The following is a 19,737-nucleotide window of genomic DNA, read 5'->3' as shown; positions in this document are numbered from 1 at the left end:
CTATCTCATTTCCACAGCCCAGGTTTGAATCCTATTCATAAGTTTGATATTTTAATTAGGGGATAATTTTTACGACTGTAATTTTTACCACTGTATTTGTATATATTTTCTGTCTTCTGGAACCAATTTATTAAAATTGTCTAGAAAACTATTCTAATATAAGAAACACTATTACTTACCCATTTGTTGAGGAATGACATATAAATGACTCAGCACAGCGCCCAACACATCTTAACACTGAATATTTGCTTTAATAACCTAAAGTACAGTCCTGCATCCTGCAATTGATACCATCCTGCAACTGATACCTTTCAGATGCTCAAATAAAGACACTAGTAGCCTCAACCACCTATTATTTGCATCTAGCACAAAGCCTGTTACTAAGTAGGTGATCCATGCTGAATACCATGCCCCCACAAGTAAGGATTCAAATCAACAGAAAACACAATTACTATCGCAGATAATACATTCTTTGGGCCCCTTCACCACCTTGACACAGGCATCATAGTTTCAGAATCTTATTAACAATGGGATAAGCTAGGAAAAATTAAGAAAGTTATAACTTTGAGTTCATCTGTATAAATTGATAAATATGCAAAGGCTCAAATGTTCTCTACTTCACAATTCAAGTCCATTTCTAAACTTGAGTTTTCCCAGTAGTTTGAAAAATCACTTTGAAAATGTCACTCTCATTTACAGTATCACATCCCAGCTCTTACTCGTATGCATATACAACTGCATGAGTGTGTTCGTAAAATGTTTTTACTATAAATGTCCTTTTAAGGACATTTGAAAATGATAAAAGAACTAAAATCATGAGACTCAAAATTTACCTTTAGTTCACTTAAAACTCTTCTGCTCCATTGATTCTTTATCCATCAAATGTATATAATTTATTCCAATACCATCATCAGTTACATCAAAGTGGAGGGGAAAATTGCCAGCACTCTGAAAAACAATTTTTAATTCCATCCAAATGTATAATCATCAAAATCTTCATACTCCCTTTGTGCATGATAAATTGTCAAGTACTTAAGACTCAATAATGTAACATTAATTCAAATGACTTCAATTTTTTCTGTAATCTTCAGAAGGTGGGAGAACTATCATGTAGAGTATCTCACCACTCCTCTCCCTACCATTCCTAATCATTCAAGAAAAAGTGTGATCTAGAAAATGGGTTAGTAGACTATAGGTGGTATTATGTATAATTGGTTAAAGCACCATGCTAATAAAGTCAGGGTCCTAGGATTAATCTTTGCAAAAGCCAGTTAGTTTCTATTTGTCCCAAGGACCCAAACTGCACCCCTAGCTGCAGACAGCTTTCTTACAATGTGTCCCACTGGTCACAAAATAGGGAGGGGGGACTGGCAAGGAGGTAAATGGATGAAAACAAATCTTCATTAACGGGGGGAAAAAAAAAATTCCCATGTATGATGATAATTGAATCTTATCTACAAAGAAAAAAAATCATATATGTTCTTCTGCCCTTATTCTTGGCTCTATGTTAAGTTTATCTCAAGTCTAAAATACTGGGTGACTAACACTTGACTCCTGTATTTTAGAACTGCATGATAAATAATGTTCTGCACAAAGCTACAGTAAAGGCCCTGCTAACTGTTACCCAATTTGTGTAACAAACTGTTCATTCCATATAGACATCCTTTTTCCCTTTTTAATATTGATCTTTCCACAGTTTTAAAATATTTTCCATTAGTTATTTGGTTCAGAATATTGTGAAAAATTCAGCTAGGAAATTATTCATAAAACTGTATTCTGATTTTATTTTTCAAACAGCCAGTGTCCACATTTAAAATGCAGAATTTGCAAATATAAATTATCTAATAATTCAATTAAAAATAAAACAAAAACAACTTCCTTTAGTATCATAATACATAAAATGGTATTATAAACTCCAAATGGCAAGGTTAACTACATGACAATAATGCCAGAAGCTGTGAAACTCATTAAACCTCTAAATGAATAGGTCAGTTTAAAGAACATTTCTGTGTTCCATGATTATGCATGAAACAAACTTTCATTGTATTATAAAGGCTCAGCAATTCATTCAGCATAATATGGGGTCAAGCAAAATTTTATTTTTACAATGACAATAAAAAACGCATTTAAACAACAACAAAAAATCCTCCCAATTGTTTAAAAACAATTCTGTTTGGAGGGTAAAATGTATTTTAAAATATATTGACTTACTGAATTTCAATTGCCAGGCTGCTGACTACCAATGTGAAAGTTTGTATTTAAAAATATCACAAATATCTTTTGACAGTGAAAATTTCAATGTGATAAGTTTCATTGCAAAGCAATTTTCACCTGAGTAGACTTTGAAATTTAGTGCTCATATATTTGAAGGGGAGGTGGGGAAGGAAAGACCCACTTGTGTCAGATACTGAGTTTGTAGTTCTTTCACACTGATTTCCCAGAGGGCTGAAGAAACATCGGCTATGACCTTTCAGGACATACATGATGCTCCCCTTTTTCCTATAAATTTGTTCTGGCATTTTATGAATTCCCAGTATCCATATTTCCACTTAGTTACCCACTCAAGCATAGCAACCCAATTCATTCAATTCTATACAACAGTGTCTATATTATGTACATGTTTAATTATCAATAGGAAATAGAAAATAAAATTTACAGTGATTGAGAAAGGGTCAGAAAATGGGATAGGAAAAGTAATACTGTATATTCAGAATATCCTATTATCCTACCAGTTTCAATGACAAGGTTTTTCCTTTATTAGTTGAAATACAAAGAAGGCATAGGGGATCCCAGGAAAATAACACTATATATCAGAAAATTCAACGTGCTCCACCATCAGGATTTCCATTACATTTAATTTCTTCTGTACAATTTTTATAAACTTGTTTTTCTTTTCAAAATCATCAGATTTCCAGATTAAATTCAGCACTACACAGTATGCCCTTGAAGTAAAATGAGGTTACCTGCTTTATTTGGATACCAAGTTCCCTTCCAGACAGCATTAAAATAAAGACAAGTAAGACTACACAGATAAAATCCAGTATAATTCAAATCCAACAATGAAAAATTTCCCCCATATTGTTGCAAAATTCTTTCTACTGAAATGCTCTGCTACAATAATAAAAAGCATACATTACATATAAAAGATACCAGTGTACTAAAAAGTGACAGAAGTGGACTAGCAAATCCTTCAAAGCACATTATATAAATGACTAGCATTTAAAAACATTTTTCCTATAAAATGTAGGTCATATACATTTATAAATTGGCGGTTTTATTTCTAAAGCAGTGATGTGTGTGTTCAAATAGTTAGCTGTTCTGTACAGTATAATATCTACTCAAATCAAACTACAATAGGTTTGTCTTTCTTTGTATTGAAGTTGAATAAATTCATCTGATCAGCTGAGAAATCAAGGTTGAAAAATAAGTATCTAAAAATCAAAGTAGAAAGTTTAGAATTATTGAAATGTAGCTATGAAATATGAAGAGAACTATTTCACAATGGAGCTGAAGTCACCTCAAAACTTATGGGCTTGAATCTAAAACAGAAACAAATATTAAAATCCAAAGCAAACCACAAAGTTAGGTAGCAGTACAGAAGCAGGCAAAAAAACACACCCCCTTCCTTCAGTGTGATGGGCACTAAGTTTTGCAGTCTTCCTCCATCTTGCAGAAGAGTGGTAAGGCCATTCAATGCTTAGTGAAAGTGAGTACAGACGAAGGCAGATTTAGCCTGTCTCCCCTGCAACTTCAATTATGCTGTGTAAACAGTGTTACGTTCCAATAGGAGGAACAATGGAATTTGCTTATAAAAACTGATTAAAGATAATTATTAAATGAAATAAAGATAATTAATAACTCTGAAATGTTTTTAGAACTTTCCTGATGCTACTCTTAAAGTTAGCACTGCTATGTATTATTGCTTACATACAGTACAACATCATATGCCTTCTAACATAAAGCAGTACTGTGATTTGTTTGTACATATTTACAGATTCTTAAAAACAAGCTGTAAAAACATTACATACTTTCAGACAATACAAATTAGCACATTGGTACTCACTTCAAAACAAATGGAATGCATAACATTAATAAACATCATAAAGGAAGACTCACATAAAAGTCCTTGATTGTCAAGACACGTTTATATATAAACTCTAACTGTGCAGAATTAAAGATTCAATCATAGGTACATCCTTATTTGATGAACCATATTTACAGCATGGTATTGCATAAAAAAATAAAATAATGTTTACAGGGTTTTACTTTTTTATCCATTGGATTAAAGAAAGCAACAAACACAACAAGAAATGTTTGTCTGCTTTAGTTTGTTTCCTACCAAAGTTTAAGTGAAAAAGGAAACATACGTTTTTTTATTTGCAGAATACAGCAAAAACAACTGGAAAATTATTTCCCTGAAATAAAGCAATTTGAAACGGAAAATGTTTAAATTAAATTGCAGAGTCAAAAAGTTTCTCATTGATTATAATAGTGCTTCTTCAAGTAAATATACTGTGAAAAAACGAGTTCTAGTTTAAAATGTTCTAAGTCTAAGAAATGTAGTTTTACAGTAATGCCTACTTTTAAGTTTCCCGGCTTTTTTTTTTTTTTTTTAACAGCCCTTTAAAAACCCAAATTAATAAAATGAAAGAAGTGGCAAAAGATCTAACCTAGCTGGCACTTTGCAAGTTTCTCTGGCCTGTGGAAATGAAAGCCTACCCTGAGCACAAGGCCTCTTTTGCCTCTCAAAACGAGAAAAATTACCCGACCATGGACAGTCCTCACTCAGCCAGAGCTAAAATTAGGATGGATTTCTATGGTATCAACTAGAAAATCTGCAAGTAGATCCAAAAAGTTTAAGAGCCACTTCAAATATTCTGAACCAAATGAAATATGTGTGCAATAAGTTTAAAAAAAAAAACCACGCTTTTAGAAGATGTTCAAGAGATATTACTTCATCTAATGTGATCTGTTTCCAATCTTCAAACATGAGAACAGGTCCTAAGAAAGCACACCTCACTCACACTGCCAAGTTTAAGGGTGTAAGAGTATGTTTTCATAGAACAATTTGCTCACCAAGAGAAATGAAAAAAAAATTGCAAAAGGATATCCTCAATATTGATTTAAAGCAGCACAAAAGGCTACTTGCTTTCTCTATTAATGCCCAGATAGAAATTAAGTAACTTTCTGAACCAAAGTGGGGAAACCCAAACTGCTGAGATGTTTATCATATGATGATAATACAAGGTAACTCTGGTAGGCATGTAGAATTTCACAGTAAGAGAGCAATGACTATACTTAAAAAGTGGTAAGTCAGTAAATTATGCCAAAGTATCATTTATCTCAAAATACGCTTATAATGTGGTAGAAAAGTCTGCCATTATGTAGATGTAAAGAAATGTGGTGAACACAGGAATTCAACACCTGAACTGCTTGCATGACTGCCACTTTCAAAGGCCTTCCCTCCTTAGCTTACTGCTCAGCAGTAGAGCCACATTCTAAAAACTGTGCTGGTGATGTTAACACAAACAAAAAACCTTATTCTGTACCAAGTTCTCCACAGAACAGAAATTCTAACCAGGCTCAAAACAAAAACAAAAAAACAAAATAAATGCCTACCATCATCCAATAGTAGTATGAGAAAAACAAAAATGCCTATACCTAGGGAGAGCACAGTTCCATTGTTAACATCTTGCCTGAATGAAGCCTTCTTGAGGTTGTAATGTGCAACGCAAGACACACCATTCTTAAGAGTCAATAATGGCAGAACTTCAATATCTACTTCAAAGAAGTCTAAAATTCTTGAAAAATTTGGCAGCAAAGAAAGCTGTCAAATGGGAAAATATTTCAAGCAAAGTTTAATAACCAAAGTGTAGAGGAAACCCATATTAAACATAATTTATATTCCTTATCATAAAAACACCATATATTCAAAATAAATGCAAAAAATGTTAAGGGTAGGTATTTCTTTGTTCCCTTTCTTTATGAGAACAGTCTTGGGATAACATTAAATAAAAGAAAAAAATAATTTAAATGTATAACATTCTATACTGAAACAAAGACTGCAGATCTATAAGGCCAATACAAAAGTTAAAATGGAAATTAACAATAAAGTTGCATCTTCCAAGGGTTTTAATTTTAGATTATCACTGGTGCTATATCAGTACGTGTGCATTGTGACAAAGATGGTGGAAATTTAAAATAAAAAACCAAAAAGGTGGAAGAAATTAAACAGGATAATAAAATCAATATAACTAATGTTACTTTCCAAAAATTAAAACTGTCCAATGTGTAACTCAAACCATCATTCTTTAGAAAAGTATATATATAATATGTATATATATAAAAGCACTATTTATTGTACCATGCTGTATTATTTTAAGACAAAGAATTAAAAAAAAAAACATTCGTGGATTAAGGATAAAGTCTGTAGTTTATTTAGATTTTGAAATGCAACAAAAAGTTTCCGATCACTCATCTAGCTGAAAAAGAAACTGTAGTTACTAGAATTAGTAAACACTCTTGGTTTGTAAAATTGTAATGAGCAGTGTTCATTAAAAAGTAACTCAAGATAAAATAAGCAATTAAAATGCCCATTTCTTTAGTTTCTCTGGATACTGTTTAATTATCCAATCTATCAAGATTCTAGAAAGAGAAGGATTAAACCAGGTTTTACAGTTCCAAAGATATCCAATTTCCTTTTATTGCCAAAAATTAAAAATTTCAATTATGAGATGATTATGACACAACCATATCAAACCTAAAAATCTAAATTTTTTTTTTTACTTTGAGAAATCAAAAATACCAAATAGATTCTAAGTGCTCTATGTTAACTGAAGTGTATATGTAAAGTAAAATACAATTAAGCTTTAAAATGTGGAATATACATTTTGTATAAGCATTATGTTCTTGGGAATGTAATCTACAGAATATCTTTTTACTAAAACTTCAAAACCTTGATACTTGCACATGAAAAATCATAAAAAATATCTAGGTACAACTGTACAAAGAAACTGACACCAATATGCATACTTCCATAGAGAAGTGAATGCTTCAACAGTTATGTATTTTGGTAAAAGTTTTGAAAGTATGCATATTTTTAAAGTAATTAGGCTTTTAAATAGTGGAATCTTAGACTATCAGATTTTTATTACTTTTTTCTCAAAAAAAAAAATGTCAATATAATGCAAAATGAAAATCAAGGGTATATGGCATATCATTCTTTTTAAAAGGTGGTTTCCTTTTTTCCCCCTATAGGACACACTAATTTTTTTAAGCCATAATCTCTTGACATTTAAACTTTTAAGTTCACTCTGTCTATAAAGTATATTCAGATTCCCTGCTGAAGTGCCATGACTATGCTGAAAAACTTAGAAACAGTATGAGTAAATTTCACACAATTACTAATCTCCTAAAAATGTACAATATTATCAGTTAGGAAACAATTGTGCGAAAGTCTTTTTTTTCCTTTTAAACTTGGTGTAGGTGGAATAGCAAGTTTCTGATCTAAAACAAGTAATGCATTGCTTCTATAAAGGTGACAACATGTAAGGCAGTTCAAAGAATGCTGACTAACCAAACAAAATGCAGTTATTGGATTATCTTGCTATTCATATCAGCTTAACTTGTTTTAACGCATTGCTCTTAAATCTGTACAGCACTCCATTTTTCACAGAGTAACCCCACTCTTGATTAATCTGTTCTAAAGTGCCAGTATTATTTACACATTTTTTTTAGCCAAAAGTCTGGCCAGTTGTGGCATCAGGTGAGGATGTCATCCCAGCTCTATTATCATTTACATTCACCAAGGGAAATTCTGGAAATTCAGCACTTGTCCCTGGTCCCCGAAGGTTCACCTGTCCATTGGCAGTGCTAAACTGAGTAGCTATTCCAGCTCTGGATCCATGATATGGAGCACGGAAGGGTTGTTCAAAAGAGCTCATTTGGTAAGCTTGGTGGACAGGCTGAGCCTCAGCTTTCTTCTGAGAAGTCACTTGATCCAAAAAGTCCTGTGTTGATGTGGCAGAAGCATGGTTTGTCTCATCACCTGAAAAGGGAAATGAGTGCTGTGAATCACCAACTATTAGTCCAAAGTGGGACTTATCTGGAGTTGTTCTTAGTGGAGAATTCATTCCTGATCGAAAGCTATTGATGGGCATGGCTGCATAGACTTGCTTGTCTATGGAAGAGAATGCTGGCTGATTTGGAAGGGTCTGGTTATCGGTCACAAAGTTAAGGCTCGGGCTATTCAAATAGGCATCATTTTGGCTAGTTCTGTCCAAAGCCTGCTGCAGAAACTTTGAGTATTCCTGCAACATGTTGGCTTTATCTGATGAGGATGCTTGGGAGCTTGATCCAACATTCTCCGACTGGGTAACCTCAGGTACTTCGGAAGAATTTATTGATATGCTAGAAGTCACCTCAGTGTCCGCAACACTGAATGATATCTCATGTTGTCCATTCGCTTTATGAGAATAATGATCCAACAGAGTCTGCAGTACCTCATCTGGAATAACATTTTTGTCATGATTACTCTTTATCTCCACATTCAGTGCCTGTGAATCTAATATGGATGCTGTGGTACTCTCATCAATGACACTTGCCACAGCTGCCTGTGTTACAGAAGGCTGAGAAGCTATGGTACCCACATTCAGCGCATACTCCCTACTATTGTTACTTGCTGCCTGAAGATATCGCTTCTTCTTCAAAAACTGCATGGCATCATCATAATTAGTGCTACTGTGCACAGGTTTACTAGGCCCCTCTTGCAAATTGTCAACCTGGTCAATGTCAGCATTGCCTTCTGAGTCCAGTAAAGCTTGTTTGTCCACAAGTTCAAAAGCATACTTTGAAACTTTGCTCTCTTCATATGTGGATAAAGGCGAAATTGTTTGATTTTGCTCCAACGGCTGTTTCAGACTTCTCTTACTATTAATTTTTTTGAGAACCAACTTAGGTGGATGTATTTCTCCTGATGCATCTTCTAAATGCGATCCCCCAACTGAAGAATGCGGCATTTCAACAGCATACTCTGCTACCATATACTCATCTTTTACTTTAGTACTTGAAGAGTAAAGAGGCAAGTAATCATTTTTGTCTTTCTTCAGGTCAGATTTGTCCAAAGAACTCTCTTTGTCCACCCCAGACGATTTTTTCTCAGCTTTCTGCCTTTTCTTTTTTGGCAGCGAGTTATCTTTTGGTGATGTAGAAAAGCCGGAATCTTCCTCGGACGTCAGAAGGCCACCTTTGATGGCACATCTGTTTAGTTTTTTGTCATGATTTTCATGGCACATACGTTTATGTTTCAGTACACGATCTGTTCTGGAAAAATACTGTCGAATTCAAAGTTCGGAAGTGAGTTTTTTTGTTTTAGTTTGTATTTTGGTCAACCAAGAAAAGAAAAGAAAAGAAACGGAATTAATATAAAGATAGATATAAGTATAATAATATGAGCAACGCCAAATTAATTTGCTGAGCCAACTGTATATTGCAAATTGAATCAACAGCAGTTAGGAAGTTCTTCAAATAGTTTTAGTAGTAACATTTTCTAATTTAACTTATTAGAATTGTTTTATAATTTAATTTCAGATAGAAGAGTTTCAATGTCACTCATACCACAGTAAAGTGATTTTTTTAAAAAAATTCTAACCACATCTTACCTGTAAACAGTATTCACACTGGTAGGGTTTTTCTCCACTATGAGTTCTCTTATGCCTTTCCATATGATATTTTTGAATGAATCTCATACCACATTCATCACAGCGAAATGGTTTTTCACCTAGCACATGATACAGAAAGTTTAAAACAAAACAAATACTGTAAAATAATGAATTACTTTACCACAAGAACCTCTAAATAAATGGCTTTTGAACGTTGCCATACTTTGTTCTTTTTAAATGACAAAAGTCTCCCTTATACTAAACATATCTTCCAGTTTAATTTGTCAAGAATATCTTGCTTTGTAAAAATGAAAGATTGGTACACGCCATTGGAAAGAAAAGGTTGAAAGCAGGCATACTCAATTTCCCTTTTACTGTATGTGTACATAATATACTCCTTCCATAGAGACTGGTATTATTACCAGGACCTTAACAGTAATATGAACAGGGTTTCAGTAGAGTGGCTGATGTTTCTAATCCTTTTTTCAATCATACAAAAAGTATTCCAGAAAATTTTTTGAAAAAACAAAATGTTACCCATACATAGTCCAACACAGTTCTTGGGTATACCTTTTTAATTCTTCATGTCTTTTCAAAGATATGTGTGGTTAAATGAAATCTGAATCCTAGGAAAATATTTTTTAAATCTAATTTATTAAAACATAAGAAGAGGGCTTCCCTGGTGGCGCAGTGGTTGAGAATCTGCCTGCCAATGCAGGGGACACGGGTTCGAGCCCTGGTCTGGGAAGATCCCACATGCTGCGGAGCAACTGGGCCCGTGAGCCACAACTACTGAGCCTGCACGTCTGGAGCCTGTGCTCCGCAACAAGAGAGGCCGCGATAGTGAGAGGACCGCGCACCGCGATGAAGAGTGGCCCCTGCTTGCCGCAGCTAGAGAAAGCCCTCGCACAGAAACGAAGACCCAACGCAGCCATAAAAATATATATATAAATTAATTAATTAAAAAAAAAAAGAATGGGGCCTCCTAAAGATACCCATTTAAAAATAAATAAATAAATAAAATAAAACATAAGAAGAGTTTAAATTAGAGACTAAGTTTTAAAAGTAAGGTTTGTTTATACTGATTCTCTTTTCCTCAACTCAAACCAGCGTTTCTCATGTCCTTTCGGGAGCGAATTAAATTGAGGGCTGTTAACTGGGCACACGACCCCCACAACACCCCCAGTTTTTTTTTTTTTTTAAATCACATAAGGACTTCTCAGCTTTAATGAACCATTACTAAGAAGATCTAAAATAGCTTTTACTGATAAAGCCACAGCCTAAGTAAATAGAAGGGTGTGACAAGAAGTTATCTTAAATAATGCTTGTTTGGGAAACCACTGTTTCTACCTTTCATACAGTCAACAAAACTTTACTGAATACTTCTCCTCTACCCATAAAAGTATAAGACATGTTACTTGTCCTCAAAGAGTTTATGACATAATTGGGAAAACAAGAAAGAAACAACTAACAGAACTATATCCAGCTCTGGTTTACCTTTATAACTTTATAACCCACTAGTTATCTTCTTAACATTTTCCTCCAGCCAAATCGAAGAACCTACCATCTCATGCTTTCCTACTTCTGCCTTGATTCACGCAGCTCCCTCAGTCCACCTCTGTGTGTTCTGGTACTACGCTCCCCTCAAGGCCCAACCCATCTCCTCTGGGATACTTTGCCCTATTCCCCTAGAGGAAAGGCATCTTTATCTTCTTTAACTTTCCACAGAACTTCAGCTGTACCTCTCCAATGGCACTCATTACTATCATTCCAATAATTATTTTGTACAACTCTATTCTTTTAACTAAATTACATTTCTTTAGGTCAGAATCTGGACCTAAATTATCTTTATGTAGCTCAAAATACTTTGGGCAACTTTTAAGGGCCACATGAATGGCATAAAGGATTATTACAGTGGATTATAATTGGAAAAAATGTTATTATGAGCTGGTATGATTTGGGAAAGCTTCTTGTGTTAGAATCTAAGCTGAGTAGCCCTTTAAGGGATTGTGTGTATGAGATTAAAGCCAAGGAAAGAAAATTTAGTGAGGAATAACAGAGCAACTAAGGGTTTAGATACTATAAAATATACCGGAGAACTGGTACCTAAAAAGACAATTTAATTTGGCAACAAATAAATTATTTGAAACTTTCAAGAATTGCAACTTCTGTAACTGCTATGGAGTTATCAAATTTTAGGGCCGAAGGGGCTTTGAAATGGCTTCAAACTGTGCTCTTGGGGGCTCCACAGAGGCCCCCAAAGGATCATCCTGGTGTGGCAAATGGCTCTAAGGTTGCCACCCAAAATTCAGGACACAACAGCTCCCCTTCTGTACACAGGGAATCTGAGTAAGGACTCCAGGATTCAAAGGCTAGAATGGAGACCTAACACAACTAATCTCGACCAATTTACTTATTTTTACAAAAAAGAAAGTCCAGAAAAATTAAGATACTTGTCCAAGGGGTTAGTAAGTGGATAACTAATGAAGCAACAAAAGCTGGAAGAGAAGACCACTTATTTAGGAAGTTTGAAAGTGAAAGAAATGAGAAAAAGGAGGTGAGAAGTAATAGGAGGCAATCCATTCGAGATTAAGAATTGGTAAGGGTGGGAAACTGAACTAAAATGGAATATTATGGTGAATAATCAAAATAACAAGATCCCAGAAGAACTAGGATGAAAAGGGAAGGAGAGTACAAGTATTATTTTATAAAGAAGTTTAAGAATAGGTGCATATTTTGAAATAAAGACTGTATATGATAGAGCTCATTAAGATCAGAAGTTAAAGTCATTCTTCAAAAGTTAGAGAGGATAAAAGAGAAAATTAGTGAACTTTTTAGAATTCAATTAATTCTACATGATATTCATGAACTGGAAGACTTTAATGTTAAAAATGATAATATACTCCACATTGGTCAAAGCAGAAGCTGACAACCTGATCCTAAAATTCATATGGAAATGCAAGGGATCCATAACAGCTAAAGCAATCTTGAAAAAGAAGAACTAAGTAGGAAGACTCAGACTTCCCAACTTCAAAACTTACAATCAAGCTACAGTAGTAAGATAGTGTGGTAATGGCATAAGGATAGACATACATATCGAGTAATAGAATTGAGAGTCTAGAAACAAACCTTTACATTTATAGTCGACTGACTTCAGTGGGGAAAAAACAGTCTTTTCAACAATGACACTGGGACAATTTGATACTCATATGCAAAAGAATGGGGTTGGACCCCAACCTCACACTGTATACAAAAATTAACTCAAAATGGATCATAGGCCTAAATGTGGGAACTAAAACCGTAAAACTCTTGGAAGAAAATATAGGAATACATCTTGACTTTGGATTAGGCAATGATTTCTTAGATACAACACCAAAAGCACAAGCAAACAAACAAAAAATAAATAAAATATACCTCATCAAAATTAAAAACTTTTGTGCTTCAAAGGACACTATCAAGAAAGTAAAAAGACAAAATGCTGTAGTAGCTGCTGTGGGAAATAGTTTGGCAATTCCTCAAAATGTTAAACTTAGAATTACCATACAAGCCAACTGTTCTACTCCTAGGTATATACCCTAAAGAACTGCAAACAGGGATTCACTCAGAGACTTGTATACCAATGCTCACAGCAGCATTATTCACAACAACCAAAATATGGAAGCAACCCAAGTGTTGACTGGATAAACAACATGTGATATATACAGACAATGGAATATTTTTCAGCCATAAAAAGGAATGAAATTCTGATACATGATACAACATGGATGAACCCTGAATAAATTATGCTAAGTGAAAGAAACCAGGCACAAAAAGGACAAATACTTCGTGATTCCATTTATATGAAATACCTAGAATAGGCAAATTCACAGGGATAGAAAGTAGAATAAAGGTTACCAGGGACTGGCAGAGGAAGGAAAGGGGAGTTACTGCTTAATGGCTACAGGTTTTTGTTTGTGTACAATTCTGTTACACAATGTTATAAATGTACTTCACTACACTACATTGTATGCTTGAAAATGATTAAATGATAAACTTCAAGTTACGGTTTTTTTTTAAAAAAGGTGAAAAGGCAATCCATGGAATGGGAAAAAATATTTGCAGATCATATGTCTGATAAGGGATGTATATCCAGTATGTTAAAAAAAACTCTTACAACTCAACAATAAAAAGACAAATAAACTAATTTAATAACAGGTAATGGATCTGAATGAACATTTCTCCAAAGAATATATACAAATAGCCAATAAGTACATGAAAAGATGCTTAACATCACTACTCATTAGGGAAATGCAAATCAGTATCACGAGATACCACTTCACACCCAATAGGACAGTTAAAACAGAAAGGACAGTAACAAGGGTTAGCATGGATGCAGAGAAACTGGAACCCTCATACTTGGATGGTAGGACTGTAAAGTGGTACAGCTGCTTCAGAAAACAATTTTGCAGATCCTTAAAATGCTAAACATAAGAGTTACCGTATGACTTGGCAATTCCACTCCAAAGCATATACCCAAGAGTACTGAAAACATTATTTCCACACAAAAACAAATATGCCTAACAGCATTATTCATAATAGCCAAAAAGTAAAAACAACCCAAATGTCCCTGAACTAATGAATGAAATATGGTATATTCATAAATGGAATATTATTTAGCTATAAAAAGTAATAGAAGTACATGCTACAACATGAATGAACCTTTAAAACATTATGCTAAGTGAAAGGAACTAGACAAAAAAGACCACCTACTGTATGATTCCATTCATAAGAAATGTCCAGAACAGGGAAATCCATAGAGACAGAAAGGAGAGTAAAGATTGCCTAGTGTTGGGAGGAAGGGGTATGGGGTTTTAGAATGGTGAAAGTTATTCTAAAAATTAGACTGTGGTGACAGCTGTGCAACTCTGTGAATATACCATAAACTACTGAATTGTACACTTTAAAGGGGTGGATTTTTTGATATTGTCAATTATATCTCGATAAAGTTGCAACTTTAATACTGCATGATAACACAACTGACACCATGCAAAGTGAATGAGAAATGATTTCTTCCCACAAGGAGCTAGCAATTAAATTTAAAATAAATTAAATGGGGCTTCCCTGGTGGCGCAGTGGTTAAGAATCTGCCTGCCGATGCAGGGGACACGGGTTTGAGCCCTGGTCTGGGAAGATCCCACATGCCGCGGAGCAACTAAGCCCGTGAGCCACAACGACTGAGCCTGCGCGTCTGGAGCCTGTGCTCCTCCACGGGAGAGGCCGCGACAGTGAGAGGCCCGCGCGCCGCGATGAAGAGTGGCCCCCGCTCGCCGCCAACTGGAGAAAGCCCTCGCACAGAAACGAAGACCCAACACAGCCATAAATAAATATAAATAAAAAGGAGACTGATATTTAAAATAAATAAATAAAAAATAATAAATTAATTAATTAAATGGAGAAAAATCGTGCTTAAATTATTTGCTACATATTAGAAGATCAAGAATTAAAAGCTTATTTAACCAGAAGCAACATTAAGAAATTTACTTTAACAAACATTAATGCCTTAAAAGCAATTTGTAAAAATGTTCCTTTGTTGCTTAAAACAAAACACTTTCACGGCCCCCTAAATAGAACAATCATGACGGCTAAGTCAGCCAGAAATGAATGTAAACACAAATTTATCTTCCGTAGTCATTTATTTTTTGATTACCCACTTCTGTTATCCTTATTTCTAATCCTTTGTCTTTTGTTCTGCTTTAGAATTTATTTCCCTTTTTTACTCTACCATCTTTCTTTGCATCTTGTTCTCCCTCTCCCATTTTTTCCCCTTCTTCTCTCTCTCCCTTTTTAACTAGCCATTCCAGAATAAAACTTTTTAAGTTTTGCCATTTAAGGATCCTTGTTTGTTTATGGATTAGATCACATACTTAAATGATTCCCCCCCAAAAATCAAAACAACATAGAGAAGTATACAGGAAAAAGTCTTCCTCTTATCTTTGCCCCTCCATAGGTAACTACATTCGTTTGGGTCTGTTTCTTTCCAGAGTTTCTTGACACAGGCATAAGCAAAAATAAGTACATATTCTTTTTGTAATTTTTCCCTCTTTCTTACATGAAGATAGCGTATTTTATTGTGTTCTGCATCTTTTTTTTAAATTCAGTAATTTGGAGATCTTATCAGTAGAAAAAGAGCTAGCTCATTTGTTCTGACAGCTGATACCGTTCACTGATGGATAGACATACAATTTATTTAACCAATCCCCTATTATTTCCAAACATTTCCTGTTATAAATAGTGCTGTAATAGATACCCTGTCAATACAAAATTTACAGGTACATCTGTAGGATAAATTCTCAAAAACAGAATTCCCGGTCAAATAATAAATATATTTGTGATTTTGAAATACACTGCCAAAATTGGTCTCCACAGGAGATATTAATATGTACCCCGCCAGCCATGTATGAGTGACTGTTTCCCTATAACCTCGCCATATACTACTATGTTGTTAAACTTCCTGATGACTACAAATCTAATATGTGAAAAAACAATATTTCAGTATGATGTTGACCATCTTACATGTCATTTTCTAAGAACTGTCTGCACCTATCTTTCACCTTTTTTTTTTTTTTTAACCAGGTTGCTGATCTTTTTCTTGATGATTTATAAGAGCTTTATTAAAGAGACTGGTCATTTGTCTGTATGAGTTCCAGTTTTGTTTTGTTTTTTTTTAAATAGTGGGGGTGGAGTTGTTTGGCTACTAGGGGTTTTAATTTTTACATAGATGAATTTATCAATCATTTATTTTATGGATATTAAATTTTGAGTGTTATTTAGAAAGAACATTCCTGTTCCAATCTGTCCATATTTTTAATGACACGTATGTAGTTTCAAGTTTTACATTAAATCACATACATTTGGAGTTCATCCTGAGGTAGAATGTGATGGATAAAACTCTGTCTTTCCAGATGGCTATCCAGTTTTTCCAACATCATTTACTGCAAGGTTCATCTTTTCTTGATCACATTTTTTATCACAATCGTACACTAATAAGTTCCATGGGTCTATTTCTAGACCTTCTATTCTGTTCTATGGGACTATTCATAAGCCAGAACCAACAAGTTTTAGTTATTAAGACTTTATAATATACTTCATCATTTGGTAGGACTAATCCCCCTCACTGTTCTTCTTTTGTTTTTCTCTGGTTTGTCTACTTTCCAAATCATTTCTGAATTAGCTTGTCTAATATCTGTGGTGGGGGGAAGGAAGAGTTGCCTGAAATGTTTATGTTAACTTATGGAAAATTGATACACTTTATGTGCTTTATGATGTTAACTCTTCTCACTGAAAAAAGTGGGGGTGGGGTTGTTTTGTTTTGTGTCCTCAGTAGTGTTTTCATAATTTCCTAATATGGAATTTTCCACATTTCTTGTTGCTGATATTATAAAAAGGGTGTTTACTTCCATTAAATCTTCTACTCTGTGTGTGTACACATACAAAGTATATGGTTTTCTGCAATTTTAATGAATTTGCTGGTTTTTAGCCATTTTCAGTTGACTCGCACGGGTTTTCCAAGTTTACAATAATACAGTTATTTTTAACCTATAATAGTTTTCCTACTTTTGCTGGCTACTATTCTCAAATATTATGTTAAAAGTAACGGTGATAACGTGCTCTTTATCTTGTTCCCAACTTTGGTACTTTGGTATGTCTCTTGAATGGAAATGAAAATAAAAGTTGATATATATTTCCTTAAGAAATATAAAAACACTTAAGTGAAATTTCTTTAGGAGAAAATCCCGTTATTGTTTTTCCCCTTAAGGACCAGAGCCCCTCTACTGGAAAAGGAAGACAATCTATACAGCACTTGAGTGATTTTAAGATGAACAGGAAAGGCTTACATGAAAAATACCAAGGATTTTGTAAATACTGTTTACAATTTAGGAAAGCAATAACATGGTGAAGAAGAAACAATTTCAAGGTGTTCCACCAATACCCAAGGAGCCTGGAGTTTCAATTCTAACGGTTATCAATGAGACCACACTTTTCCCCCACTGCAGTGTTTCTCCCTGGTAACTCTGACATTGCACACACTGAGTTGTTTACGGGTAAGAATTCTTACTTAAAATGTGAGTAATTATTAGGGCAAGTTATATAGAAGAAACTGATAAGGACATAAGCTTTATGCATAAACTAGCTCACTATGACTTGATACATCAATCTCATTTTTGGTAGTTTCAACTAATCCTCTTCTTCCTTTTCAACCATTCTAACCTGGCTTCTGCATTTACTTCATCAAAACGGTTCTTGTAAATCACCTTCAGGTTACCAAATACAATCAAATGTTTTCAGTTATCTTAGACCTCTCAACAGCATTCAGCTTAGGTGATCCCTTTCTTTTTCCTTGAATTCACTTTTCCCTTGACTTCTATGACATTCATACTCTTTCAACCTCTCTGACTGCTCCTTCTCAATACTCTTTCCAGCTCACTCTCCTCCCTCCAACCATGAAATATTTTAGTTCTTCATGGCTTCCTCCTAAGCTCCCTGCTTTTCTCCTTCTATATTCTTTTCTCTGGCAAAAAGGGAAACACCTATTTCCATAGCTTTAATTACTCTCTAATCTGAGCCCCAGACCACACATCCAAACTGCCTACTGAACATAACTACTTCCATGACAATTAGGGATCTCTAATACTTCATATCCCACACTAAACTTGTGATCTTCAACCCACAGCTTAGTCCTTATCCAGATTCCCTCTTTGTATGAATGGCATCTAGTTTTGCAAGCCAGAGGCCTGCACAGCTTTTCTATATACCCGTCTCCATATTCAACTGGTTAACATGTTACTGACCTACTGATTCTACCCACTAAATACCTGTCAAATCTGCCCACTTCTTTCCACTTTCCACTGTCATCACCCAAGTTCAAGATACTATCATCCCCTGACCTGGACTACTATTTAATATCTTCCTAACAGTAGTCTCTATGGGATTCACTCTCATCTCTTCCTAATTCTACATCAAAGCGAGATTTTGTTAACATTAAGTATATCTCATCATGTTGAAAGCCTACTGTTCCTAGGATTAACACACACACACACACTCCCTCCCTCTCTCTCTCTCTGGGTCCACTACCATCTGGCCCCTACCTTTTTATCTCATGTCTGATCTTTCTTCACAACCCTCCCCTTCACTTTCTGAGCTCTAGTCAAAGTGGTCTTTCAATTCCTAGTACTGTCATGCTTTTTCTCCTCCCCCAGGATCATTTTCTCCTATAACTCCTCCCCAAAACCAATTCTTTGTCATGATAGTGGATCTAAAGTGCTTTACACTCAAGAAATGGTATCTACTGTTCTTAGTAATCAGAATGAAAGTGGCAATTATTTTAATAATGAAGTCTTCATAAAATCTAGGTCAAAATATTTATATTATTTAGATATTATGACATCTAATATAATAATATATAATAAAATACTATAATATTTAGGTATTATGGTATCTGTGACAATGTTCACATGGCCTAGTAAAACATACTTGATAATAGAAGGGATTTTCTATCTTTAATAAGTCATAAAAAAGGAAGATCAGACAAAATTCACAAGTATAATAAATACTACACTAACCAAAAAATATCATTCACTATTATGAAAAGCACTATAAGTACTTAAGAGTACAGGTTTTCGAGCCAGACTAGCCAGGTTATAGTGCTGGTCTCAGCATTTCTTAACTGTGAGACACTGAGGATGTTATTTAAACTCTTAAGACTTAATATTCTCATCCATAAAGTGAAAATATTAATAAAACATATATCAGAACCAAATGTTAAATGAGATAACGTGTGTGAGTAACCTGTCTTTGCTTAAGAAAAAGCCTAGCACATTTTAATAGCTCAATAAATATTAGCTATTAAAAATACAAATTAAGAGGTTGATGGTAAATGATTATCATTATATTAACATATTGATTACAGTTAAAACCCAGTGACTGGGCTATATATCCCAAATGAAAATATCCTTAAGCTAGACAATTAATTCAGAAAGACGGGAAACAAGGAGGATTACTGAAATAATTACCTGGAAACATAATCACACACCCAGTAATT

General features: G+C 34.4%; 1 protein-coding gene across 3 annotated transcripts in view; it reads right to left on the bottom strand.

Annotated features, from left to right (window-relative positions):
• Positions 1-2,079: 2,079 nt before the first annotated feature.
• Positions 2,080-19,737, bottom strand: part of ZNF148 (zinc finger protein 148) — a 133,587-nt gene continuing 115,929 nt past the window's right edge. For all 3 annotated transcript variants that reach the window (XM_057545334.1, XM_007182782.2, XM_057545335.1), the window contains 2 exons: positions 9,660-9,778; positions 2,080-9,332 (listed from right to left, as the gene is read on the bottom strand). In XM_057545334.1, coding sequence (XP_057401317.1) covers positions 7,734-9,332; positions 9,660-9,778 — 1,718 coding nt within the window. In that variant the 3' untranslated portion in view covers positions 2,080-7,733. The remainder of the gene's footprint in view (positions 9,333-9,659; positions 9,779-19,737) is intronic.

The sequence above is a fragment of the Balaenoptera acutorostrata genome, chromosome 4 (genome assembly GCF_949987535.1).
Source record: "Balaenoptera acutorostrata chromosome 4, mBalAcu1.1, whole genome shotgun sequence".
NCBI classification, from domain to species: domain Eukaryota; kingdom Metazoa; phylum Chordata; class Mammalia; order Artiodactyla; family Balaenopteridae; genus Balaenoptera; species Balaenoptera acutorostrata.
Note: the sequence above shows the minus strand (reverse complement) of the source record. Positions and strands in the feature narration are given on the sequence as shown.